Raw genomic sequence first — 12,500 nt, 5'->3', positions numbered from 1 at the left:
GAGAGGGCATCCGAGGGCTCATTGAGTTTCCCTGGACGATACATAATATCGTAATTATAGGTGGAGAGCTCAATTCTCCACCGCAAGATCTTATCATTCTTGATCTTGCCCCGCTGCGTATTACTGAACATAAACGCCACGGATCGTTGATCCGTGATCAGGATGAACCGCTTCCCCGCCAGGTAATGGCGCCAGTGTCTGATGGCCTCCACAATAGCCTGAGCCTCCTTCTCCACCGCTGAATGCCGAATTTCTGGACCTTGAAGGGTGCGGGAAAAAAACGCGACGGGCCTGCCTGCCTGGTTTAGTGTGGCGGCCAGGGCGAAATCCGATGCATCACTTTCCACCTGAAAAGGGATGGATTCATCCACCGCGTGCATCGTGGCTTTCGCAATATCGCTTTTCAAAGCCTTGAAGGCCAATTGGGCCTCCGGCGTGAGTGGGAAGGTCGTGGACTTGATGAGCGGACGGGCTTTGTCCGCGTAGTTGGGGACCCACTGCGCATAATAAGAAAAAAAGCCGAGGCATCTCCTCAGTGCTTTTGCGCTAGCGGGCAAGGGAAGTTCAGTAAGGGGGGACATACGGTCTGGATCAGGGCCGATGACCCCGTTTTCCACCACGTATCCCAGGATAGCTAACCTGCGCGTACGGAATACACACTTCTCCCTGTTATAGGTCAGATTCAGGCGAGAAGCAGTGCGCAGAAAGTTCTGGAGGTTTGTGTCATGGTCCTGCTGGTCATGGCCGCAGATGGTGACGTTATCCAGGTACGGGAAGGTAGCCCGCAACCCGTTCTGGTCCACCATTCGGTCCATAGCACGCTGGAAGACCGAGACCCCATTGGTGACACCAAATGGAACCCTAAGAAACTGATACAGACGACCATCCGCCTCAAAAGCCGTGTATTGTCGGTCCTCTGGGCGGATGGGGAGTTGGTGGTAGGCGGACTTAAGGTCTATGGTGGAGAACACCCGGTACTGCGCAATCTGATTGACCATATCAGATATGCGCGGGAGAGGATACGCATCCAGCTGCGTATAACGGTTAATGGTCTGACTGTAGTCGATGACCATCCGGGGTTTGTTCCCGCTTTTAACCACCACGACCTGCGCTCTCCACGGACTAGCACTGGGCTGTATGATCCCTTCTTTGAGGAGCCGCTGAACCTCAGATCTAATGAAGATCCGGTCTTCAGCGCTGTAACGTCTACTTTTAGTAGCGATGGGCTTGCAGCCTGGTACCAGATTCTTAAATAAAGAGGGTGTGGTGATCTTTAGTGTGGAAAGATTGCATGCGGGGCGCTTTGGACAATTTGGAGGCTGCGGCTGATTCCCTACTGCCAGCGAAGGGAGTGGCCCACCGTACTGTAGGATCACACTCTTCATGTGGACCATAAAGTTTAGTCCGAGGAGAATTGGCGCGCAAAGGTGCGGCAACACAAGGAGCCTGTATCGCTCGTAAATTGTGCCCTGCACCTCCAGGGTTACCACACAACGTCCTTGGATCGGTACAGACCGGGACCGTGATGCCATAGAAATTGTCTGTTTGGCAGGTAGAACCCGGAGTCCACACCTCTTTGCAGTGTCAGGGTGAATAAAACTCTCGGTGCTCCCACTGTCAAACAGACAATACACAGTACGACCATTTACCTTGATGTTCATCATGGAACAGTCAAGCCTGTGATGCTTTGTCTGGTCCAGAGAGATCGACGCCACCGTTGGCCCTTGGACGTCACTGCATGCAGCCGAGGTTGATACTGAGGACCCCTGCTGGTCGCTCCTGGTCGTCGTCGACCACGATGGCCGCCCCCATGAATCGCACGTGGGTGAGGGCGCCAAGCGTAGCGACTCCTGGTGGTCATCCTCTTCCTCCGCCAGCCACGATGGCGTCGTCCTGGATTCGCACGTGGTCGGACCTCGCGGGTACTGCGACGCCGAAGGAGATTGTCTCCGCTCTGGAGGGTCACAGGCTGCACTGCCGTTCTTGGGCTTCGACCTGCAAACTTTAGCATAGTGCCCCTTTTTACCGCACTGACTGCAGATCGCCGTTTTTGCAGGACACTGTTGCCGTGGATGCTTGGCTCCTCCGCAAAAATAGCACCGCTGGCCGCCTGGAGCTGCCGCCGTCGTCGGGTCGATATGGGAGCGCGAGCCCGTGGGGCGAGGAGGGATTTGTGCTTGCCCCTGCCACGTTGTCTCCACGTGGTCTTCGGGGTACAGAGCCAAGCTTTTCGACGCTGCCTCCAGCATCTCAGCCATCTCCATCGCTTGGGTCAAGTTGAGGTTCCCTTTCTCTAATAGCTTAAGCCGGATGTACGAAGACCCTACCCCTGCCACAAACGCATCTCGGGCGAGGTCGTACATGCTCTGCTCTGCCGACACAGCTTTGCAGTCGCAGCCCCTGGCAAGCTGCAAGAGCTCATTGGCGTAGTCCTCCATGGTTTCGCCCGACTGCCGACGTCGTGTAGCGAGGAGGTAACGAGCGTGGATCTCGTTGGGAGGTCTCGTGTATCGTTTCTTCAGGAGCTCGATGGCCCTCGGGTAAGTGGTGGCCGCACGAATCGCGAGATAGACCGTGTCGCTTACCCTCGCGTGGAGGACCTGGAGTCTGTCGTCGTCCGTAGTAACTGCTGCAGAGGCTGCCAGGTAGTCCTCGAAACACTTCCACCAGTGGTCGAAGGTGTTAGAGGCACCGACCGCACGTGGGTCCAGCGTCAGACACTCTGGTTTCAGCATTTGCTCCATACTCTCTTTACTGTCGAGAGTTTTGTGTTTGTCAATAAAATTGATGCGCGACAATCAAGCACGAGGTACAAGGCTTCAGCGATTGAAGGCTTTTATTGACAAACAATGGAACTAACTAAACACGAGTACACCAATTCAGACTGGAGGGGTCCCGCCTGAGCAGAGGGTCTTATACCTCTCCCCAGGAGGCGGGGCCCGGCCGGGATGTGCCATAACAGCATCCACCACAGGTATATTAATCCCACAGTGTCAACACCCTAACCCAACAGCAACATTATAACAACCCCACAGTGTCAACACCCTAACCCAACAGTAACATTGGAATAACCCCACAGTGGTAACCAACGATGGTTCACCACACTATCTCTCTCTCTCTGTCACTCTTTCTGTCTCTCTGTCTGTCTCTCTCTCTGTCTCTATCTCTCTCTGTCTCTATCTCTCTCTCTCTGTCTCTCTCTATCTTTCTCTCTCTCTTAGTCTCTCTCCATCTCTCTCTCTCTCTCTGTCTCTCTCTCTGTCTCTCTCTCCCTCTCTCTCTCTCTCTCTACCTCTCCACACGGACGATCTCATTAGTTGTCAGGCTGGTTGGGACATTGGAAAATTACAGACTGGGAGAGGATTGGGTGATGTTCCAGTTTATTGATGTATTTTCCTCTCTCGGCAGTGGGGAAAGTGGAGCCGGGAAGACGGTGGGAGCTAAATATATAATGAGTTATATTTCCAAAGTCTCAGGTGGAGGACCCAAAGTACAGGTGAGTAACGCCAAGGCTCGGTGCCGAGGGAGCGCCGCACTGTGGGAGGGTCAGTGCTGAGGGAACACCGCACTGTGGGAGGGTCAGTGCTGAGGGAGCGCCGCACTGTGGGAGGGTCACTACTGAGGGAGCGCCGCACTGTGGGAGGGTCAGTGCTGAGGGAGCGCCGCATTGTGGGAGGGTCAGTGCTGAGGGAGCGCCGCACTGTGGGAGGGTCAGTGCTGAGGGAGTGCCGCACTGTGAGAGGGTCAGTGCTGAGGGAGCGCCGCACTGTGGGAGGGTCGGTGCTGAGGGAGCGCCGCACTGTGGGAGGGTCAGTGCTGAGGGAGCGCCGCACTGTGGGAGGGTCGGTGCTGAGGGAGCGCCGCACTGTGGGAGGGTCAGTGCTGAGGGAGCACCGCACTGTGGGAGGGTCAGTGCTGAGGGAGCGCCGCACTGTGGGAGGGTCGGTGCTGAGGGAGCGCCGCACTGTGGGAGGGTCGGTGCTGAGGGAGCGCCGCACTGTGGGAGGGTCGGTGCTGAGGGAGCGCCGCACTGTGGGAGGGTCGGTGCTGAGGGAGCGCCGCACTGTGGGAGGGTCAGTGCTGAGGGAGCGCCGCACTGTGGGAGGGTCAGTGCTGAGGGAGCGCCGCACTGTGGGAGGGTCAGTGCTGAGGGAGCGCCGCACTGTGGGAGGGTCAGTGCTGAGGGAACACCGCACTGTGGGAGGGTCAGTGCTGAGGGAGCGCCGCACTGTGGGAGGGTCAGTGCTGAGGGAGCGCTGCACTGTGGGAGGGTCAGTGCTGAGGGAGTGCCGCACTGTGGGAGGGTCGGTGCTGAGGGAGCGCCGCACTGTGGGAGGGTCGGTGCTGAGGGAGCGCCGCACTGCGGGAGGGTCGGTGCTGAGGGAGCGCTGCACTGTGGGAGGGTCAGTGCTGAGGGAGCGCCGCACTGCGGGAGGGTCAGTGCTGAGGGAGCGCCCCACTGTGGGAGGGTCAGTGCTGAGGGAGCGGCGCACTGCGGGAGGGTCTGTGCTGAGGGAGCGCCGCACTGTGGGAGGGTCAGTGCTGAGGGAGCGCCGCACTGTGGGACGGTCAGTGCTGAGGGAGAGCCGCACTGTGGGAGGGTCAGTGCTGAGGGAGCGCTGCACTGTGGGAGGGTCGGTGCTGAGGGAGTGCCGCACTGTGGCAGGGTCGGTGCTGAGAGAGCGCCGCACTGTGGGAGGGTCAGTGCTGAGGGAGCGCCGCACTGTGGGAGGGTCAGTGCTGAGGGAACACCGCACTGTGGGAGGGTCAGTGCTGAGGGAGCGCCGCACTGTGGGAGGGTCAGTGCTGAGGGAGCGCTGCACTGTAGGAGGGTCAGTGCTGAGGGAGCGCCGCACTGTGGGAGGGTCGGTGCTGAGGGAGCGCCGCACTGTGCGAGGGTCGGTGCTGAGGGAGCGCCGCACTGTGGGAGGGTCAGTGCTGAGGGAGAGCCGCACTGTGGGAGGGTCAGTGCTGAGGGAGCGCCGCACTGTGGGAGGGTCGGTGCTGAGGGAGTGCCGCACTGTGGGAGGGTAAGTGCTGAGAGAGCGCCGCACTGTGGGAGGGTCAGTGCTGAGGGAGCGCCGCACTGTGGGAGGGTCAGTGCTGAGGGAACACCGCACTGTGGGAGGGTCAGTGCTGAGGGAGCGCCGCACTGTGGGAGGGTCAGTGCTGAGGGAGCGCCGCACTGTGGGAGGGTCAGTGCTGAGGGAGCGCCGCACTGTGGGAGGGTCGGTGCTGAGGGAGCGCCGCACTGTGGGAGGGTCGGTGCTGAGGGAGCGCCGCACTGCGGGAGGGTCAGTGCTGAGGGAGCGCCGCACTGTGGGAGGGTCAGTGCTGAGGGAGCGCCGCACTGCGGGAGGGTCAGTGCTGAGGGAGCGCCGCACTGTGGGAGGGTCAGTGCTGAGGGAGCGCCGCACTGTGGGAGGGTCAGTGCTGAGGGAGCGCCGCACTGTGGGAGGGTCAGTGCTGATTTGGTCTCCATCTTGTTCTTTGACAGCAAGTTAAGGATATCATTCTGAAATCGAACCCTTTATTGGAGGCTTTTGGGAACGCCAAGACAGTCCGGAACAATAACTCCAGCAGATTTGTAAGTGGCCTCATCCGGGACGGGAAATGTGGGAAGGGAATATGCTCCGAGTGTGGTCTAACGGGACCAGAACTGTACACAGTGCTCCGAGTGTGGTCTAACGGGACCAGAACTGTACACAGTGCTCCGAGTGTGGTCTAACCGGACCAGAACTGTACACAGTGCTCCGAGTGTGGATTAGCCGGACCAGAACTGTACACAGTGCTCCGAGTGTGGTCTAACCAGACCAGAACTGTACACAGTGCCCCGAGTGTGGTCTAACTGGACCAGAACTGTACACAGTGCTCCGAGTGTGGTCTGACTGGACCAGAACTGTACACAGTGCTCCGAGTGTGGTCTAACCGGACCAGAACTGTACACAGTGCTCCGAGTGTGGTCTAACCGGACCAGAACTGTACACAGTGCTCCGAGTGTGGTCTAACTGGACCAGAACTGTACACAGTGCTCCGAGTGTGGTCTAACCGGAGCAGAACTGTACACAGTGCTCCGAGTGTGGTCTAACTGGAACAGAACTGTACACAGTGCTCCGAGTGTGGTCTAACAGGACCAGAACTGTACACAGTGCTCCGAGTGTGGTCTAACCGGACCAGAACTGTACACAGTGCTCCGAGTGTGGTCTGATGGGACCAGAACTGTACACAGTGCTCCGAGTATGGTCTAACCGGACCAGAACTGTACACAGTGCTCCGAGTGTGGTCTAACAGGACTAGAACTGTACACAGTGCTCCGAGTGTGGTCCAACAGGACCAGAACTGTACACAGTGCTCCGAGTATGGTCTAACCGGACCAGAACTGTACACAGTGCTCCGAGTGTGGTCTAACTGGACCAGAACTGTACACAGTGCTCCGAGTGTGGTCTAACTGGACCAGAACTGTACACAGTGCTCCGAGTGTGGTCTAACCGGACTAGAACTGTACAGGGTGCACCGAGTATGGTCTAACCGGACCAGAACTGTACACAGTGCTCCGAGTGTGGTCTAACCGGACCAGAACTGTACACAGTGATCCGAGTGTGGTCTAACAGGACCAGAACTGTACACAGTGCTCCGAGTGTGGTCTAACTGGACCAGAACTGTACACCGTGCTCCGAGTGTGGTCTAACCGGACCAGAACTGTACACAGTGCTCCGAGTGTGGTCTAACTGGACCAGAACTGTACACAGTGCTCCGAGTGTGGTCTAACAGGACCAGAACTGTACACAGTGCTCCGAGTGTGGTCTAACTGGACCAGAACTGTACACAGTGCTCCGAGTGTGGTTTAACTGGACCAGAACTGTACACAGTGCTCCGAGTGTGGTCTAACAGGACCAGAACTGTACACAGTGCTCCGAGTGTGGTCTAACTGGACCAGAACTGTACACAGTGCTCCGAGTGTGGTTTAACCGGACCAGAACTGTACACAGTGCCCCGAGTGTGGTCTAACAGGACCAGAACTGTACACAGTGCTCCGAGTGTGGTCTAACCGGACCAGAACTGTACACAGTGCTCCGAGTGTGGTCTGATGGGACCAGAACTGTACACAGTGCTCCGAGTATGGTCTAACCGGACCAGAACTGTACACAGTGCTCCGAGTGTGGTCTAACAGGACTAGAACTGTACACAGTGCTCCGAGTGTGGTCTAACAGGACCAGAACTGTACACAGTGCTCCGAGTGTGGTCTAACCGGACCAGAACTGTACACAGTGCTCCGAGTGTGGTCTAACTGGACCAGAACTGTACACAGTGCTCCGAGTGTGGTCTAACAGGACTAGAACTGTACACAGTGCTCCGAGTGTGGTCTAACAGGACCAGAACTGTACACAGTGCTCCGAGTATGGTCTAACCGGACCAGAACTGTACACAGTGCTCCGAGTGTGGTCTAACTGGACCAGAACTGTACACAGTGCTCCGAGTGTGGTCTAACTGGACCAGAACTGTACACAGTGCTCCGAGTGTGGTCTAACCGGACTAGAACTGTACAGGGTGCACCGAGTATGGTCTAACCGGACCAGAACTGTACACAGTGCTCCGAGTGTGGTCTAACCGGACCAGAACTGTACACAGTGATCCGAGTGTGGTCTAACAGGACCAGAACTGTACACAGTGCTCCGAGTGTGGTCTAACTGGACCAGAACTGTACACCGTGCTCCGAGTGTGGTCTAACCGGACCAGAACTGTACACAGTGCTCCGAGTGTGGTCTAACTGGACCAGAACTGTACACAGTGCCCCGAGTGTGGTCTAACAGGACCAGAACTGTACACAGTGCTCCGAGTGTGGTCTAACTGGACCAGAACTGTACACAGTGCTCTGAGTGTGGTCTAACCGGACCAGATCTGTACACAGTGCTCCGAGTGTGGTTTAACTGGACCAGAACTGTACACAGTGCCCCGAGTGTGGTCTAACAGGACCAGAACTGTACACAGTGCTCCGAGTGTGGTCTAACCGGACCAGAACTGTACACAGTGCTCCGAGTGTGGTCTGATGGGACCAGAACTGTACACAGTGCTCCGAGTATGGTCTAACCGGACCAGAACTGTACACAGTGCTCCGAGTGTGGTCTAACAGGACTAGAACTGTACACAGTGCTCCGAGTGTGGTCTAACAGGACCAGAACTGTACACAGTGCTCCGAGTGTGGTCTAACCGGACCAGAACTGTACACAGTGCTCCGAGTGTGGTCTAACCGGACTAGAACTGTACAGGGTGCTCCGAGTGTGGTCTAACTGGACCAGAACTGTACACAGTGCTCCGAGTGTGGTCTAACCGGACTAGAACTGTACACAGTGCTCCGAGTGTGGTCTAACAGGACCAGAACTGTACACAGTGCTCCGAGTGTGGTCTAACTGGACCAGAACTGTACACAGTGCTCCGAGTGTGGTCTAACCGGACTAGAACTGTACAGGGTGCTCCGAGTATGGTCTAACCGGACCAGAACTGTACACAGTGCTCTGAGTGTGGTCTAACCGGACCAGAACTGTACACAGTGATCCGAGTGTGGTCTAACTGGACCAGAACTGTACACAGTGCTCCGAGTATGGTCTAACTGGACCAGAACTGTACACAGTGCTCCGAGTATGGTCTAACTGGACCAGAACTGTACACAGTGCTCCGAGTGTGGTCTAACTGGACCAGAACTGTACACAGTGCTCCGAGTGTGGTCTAACCGGACTAGAACTGTACAGGGTGCTCCGAGTATGGTCTAACCGGACCAGAACTGTACACAGTGCTCTGAGTGTGGTCTAACCGGACCAGAACTGTACACAGTGATCCGAGTGTGGTCTAACTGGACCAGAACTGTACACAGTGCTCCGAGTGTGGTCTAACTGGACCAGAACTGTACACAGTGCTCCGAGTGTGGTCTAACTGGACCAGAACTGTACACAGTGCCCCGAGTGTGGTCTGACTGGACCAGAACTGTACACAGTGCTCCGAGTGTGGTCTAACCGGACCAGAACTGTACACAGTGCTCCGTGTGTGGTCTAACAGGACCAGAACTGTACACAGTGCTCCGAGTGTGGTCTAACTGGACCAGAACTGTACACAGTGCTCCGAGTGTGGTTTAACCGAACGGAACTGTACACAGTTCTCCGAGTGTGGTCTAACCACATTTAAGCAAATGGAGATTAACCCTGATAAATGTGAGGTGATTCATTTTGGTAGGTCTAATTTAAATGTGGATTACAGGGTCAAAGGTAGGGTTCTGAAGACTGTGGAGGAACAGAGAGATCTTGGGGTCCATATCCACAGATCTCTAAAGGTTGCCACTCAAGTGGATAGAGCTGTGAAGAAGGCCTATAGTGTGTTAGCTTTTATTAACAAGGGGTTGGAATTTAAGAGCCTTGGGGTTATGCTGCAACTGTACAGGACCTTGGTGAGACCACATTTGGAATATTGTGTGCAGTTCTGGTCACCTCACTATAAGAAGGATGTGGAAGCGCTGGAAAGAGTGCAGAGGAGATTTACCGGGATGCTGCCTGGTTTGGAGGGTAGGTCTTATGAGGAAAGGTTGAGGGAGCTAGGGCTGTTCTCTCTGGAGCGGAGGAGGCTGAGGGGAGACTTAATAGAGGTTTATAAAATGATGAAGGGGATAGATAGAGTGAACGTTCAAAGACTATTTCCTTGGGTGGATGGAGCTATTAGAAGGGGGCATAACTATAGGGTTCGTGGTGGGAGATATAGGAAGGATATCAGAGGTAGGTTCTTTACGCAGAGAGTGGTTGGGGTGTGGAATGGACTGCCTGCAGTGATAGTGGAGTCAGACACTTTAGGAACATTTAAGCGGTTATTGGATAGGCACATGGAGCTCACCAGGATGATAGGGAGTGGGATAGCTTGATCTTGGTTTCAGATAAAGCTCGGCACAACATCGTGGGCCGAAGGGCCTGTTCTGTGCTGTACTGTTCTTTGATCTATGTTCTAACCGGACCAGAACTGTACAGAGTGCTCAGAGTGTGATCTAACCGGACCAGAACCCTTATGAGGATAGGCTGAGGGAGCTCGGTCTTTTCTCCTTGGAGAGACGTCGGATGAGAGGAGACCTAATAGAGGTGTATAAGATGTTGAGAGGCATAGGTCAGATGGACTCTCGGAGGCTTTTTCCCAGGGTGGAAATGGCTGCTACGAGAGGACACAGGTTTAAGGTGCTGGGGGGGTAGGTACAGAGGAAATGTTAGGGGGAAGTTTTTCACACAGAGGGTGGTGGGCGAGTGGAATCAGCTGCCGTCAGTGGTGGTGGAGGCAAACTCAATGGGGTCTTTTAAGAGACTCCTGGATGAGTACATGGGACTTAATAGGATGGAGGGTTATAGGTAGGCCTAAAAGGTAGGGACGTGTTCGGCACAACTTGTGGGGCCGAAGGGCCTGTTTTGTGCTGTCGTTTTTCTATGTTTCTATGTTTCTAGAACTGTACACAGTGCTCCGAGTGTGGTCTAACCGGACCAGAACTGTACACAGTGCTCCAAGTGTGGTCTAACCGGACCAGAACTGTACACAGTGCTCCGAGTGTGGTCTAACTGGACCAGAACTGTACACAGTGCTCCGAGTGTGGTCTAACCGGACCAGAACTGTACACAGTGCTCCGAGTATGGTCTAACCGGACCAGAACTGTACACAGTGCTCCGAGAGTGGTCTAACCGGACCAGAACTGTACACAGTGTTATCTGACGGAGATTTGGCGAGTTATTAACACTGGAGATGTCTTTTGTTTTGCGTTCCAGGGTAAATATTTTGAAATTCAGTTCAGCAGGGGCGGAGAGCCGGATGGCGGGAAGATCTCCAACTTCCTCCTGGAGAAATCACGCGTGGTGTCCCAGAATGCAGGCGAGAGGAACTTCCACATCTATTATCAGGTAGAGGATCACATCCCGCTTTCCCCCCACTCACTGGGAAGAGGGAGTCTGAATTCTGCCTTGTGAGCCTGCCGCTCCCAAATAAACACCTCCCTGGTGTTGTAGGAGGAGGGGTATTTGTACCCTTTTGAGCCGGGAGGGCGTGAAACAGCACCCCCGCTGGTGGGAGGACTGTAATTGCGGCGTGACTTGTTGACATAGGAATTTCACATTGATTAAATTTGATTTATTATTGTCACATGTATTGGGATACAGTGAAAAGTATTGTTTCTTGCGCGCTGTACAGAGAAAGCATACCGTTCATAGAGAAGGAAAGGAGAGAGTGCAGAATGTAGTGTTACAGTCATAGCAAGGGTGTAGAGAAAGATCAACTTAATGCGAGGTAGGTCCATTCAAAAGTCTGACAGCAGCAGGGAAGAAGCTGTTCTTGAGTCGGTCGGTACGTGACCTCAGACTTTTGTATCTTTTTCCCGATGGAAGAAGGTGGAAGAGAGAATGTCCGGGGTGCGTGGGGGTCCTTGATTATGCCGGCTGCTTTTCCCCGAGGCAGCGGGAAGTGTAGACGGAGTCAATGGATGGGAGGCTGGTTTGCGTGATGGACTGGGCTACATTCACGACCCTTTGTAGTTCCTTGCGGTCTTGGGCAGAGCAGGAGCCCATACCAAGCTGTGATACAACCAGAAAGAATGCTTTCTATGGGGCATCTGTAAAAGTTGGTGAGAGTCGTAGCGGACATGCCAAATTTCCTTAGTCTCCTGAGAAAGTAGAGGCATTGGTGGGGCTTTCTTAACTATAGTATCTGTAAAAATTGGTGAGAGTTGTAGTGGCGAGTTATCGGGAGATTGGAAGGAGGAGATGGGGTGAAGGGTGGTGGGGGAGAGGGTGGGTGGGTAAGACAGGCAATGCAATACTTCTCCAAATCCCTGGGTCCAGAGTGGGGGAGAGGGGGGAGGCTGTGTAAGGGGCTGAATGGCCTCTTCCTGTTCCTGTGTATTCAGCCCCTCTCAAGCCTGTAACACGGGAACATGAGGCCATTCAGCCCCTCTTGAGTATGTTACATGGACAGCATCAGTCCATTCAGCCCCTCTCCTCGAGCCTGTTACACAGGAACAGGAAGGGGCCATCACAAGGGGGCATTTTTCTCTGCTGCCATGGTGCCCTAAGTTGAATAGCGGGTTGGGGAGGGAGCCTTGCAAGAGATGGGTGAGCTAATAGACACTCCTCTGGGTTGGAGGGGTCAAAATGTGGAGGGATTGCCCCAGTTGGGTGTCAATTTCTCTGAATGTACGGGCGGTTTGATGGATTTTCGGGGTCTGGGCTAGCAGGGGGCAGAAGCGAGGGGCCGAGTGGGTGGCCGCGTGTGATCACTGAAGCCTCACACACTCTCTCTCTCTCTCTCTCCCCCTCCCCGCTCGCCCTAAAGCTGCTGAAAGGGGCAGATCCGGAGGAACGGGAGAACCTGGGGGTGACCACTCCTGATTACTACTACTATCTCAATCAGTCCGCTACCTACAAGGTGGACGGTATCGACGACAGCGAGGAGTTCGCTGAGACCATGGTGAGTTCCGGATCGCAGCCGCGTGTGGG

General features: G+C 55.1%; 1 protein-coding gene across 1 annotated transcript in view; it reads left to right on the top strand.

Annotated features, from left to right (window-relative positions):
- LOC144490496 (unconventional myosin-If-like) overlaps positions 1–12,471 on the top strand; it is a gene marked incomplete at its 3' end in the record, with an annotated part of 32,589 nt that extends 20,118 nt beyond the window's left edge. The window contains exons 5-8 of the mRNA XM_078208237.1: positions 3,409–3,496; positions 5,498–5,587; positions 10,782–10,913; positions 12,337–12,471. Of these exons, the coding sequence (XP_078064363.1) occupies positions 3,409–3,496; positions 5,498–5,587; positions 10,782–10,913; positions 12,337–12,471 (445 nt within the window). The remainder of the gene's footprint in view (positions 1–3,408; positions 3,497–5,497; positions 5,588–10,781; positions 10,914–12,336) is intronic.
- Positions 12,472–12,500: the final 29 nt, after the last annotated feature.

Source organism: Mustelus asterias, unplaced genomic scaffold, assembly GCF_964213995.1.
Source record: "Mustelus asterias unplaced genomic scaffold, sMusAst1.hap1.1 HAP1_SCAFFOLD_3366, whole genome shotgun sequence".
NCBI classification, from domain to species: domain Eukaryota; kingdom Metazoa; phylum Chordata; class Chondrichthyes; order Carcharhiniformes; family Triakidae; genus Mustelus; species Mustelus asterias.
This window is presented reverse-complemented; position numbering and strand designations above follow the sequence as displayed.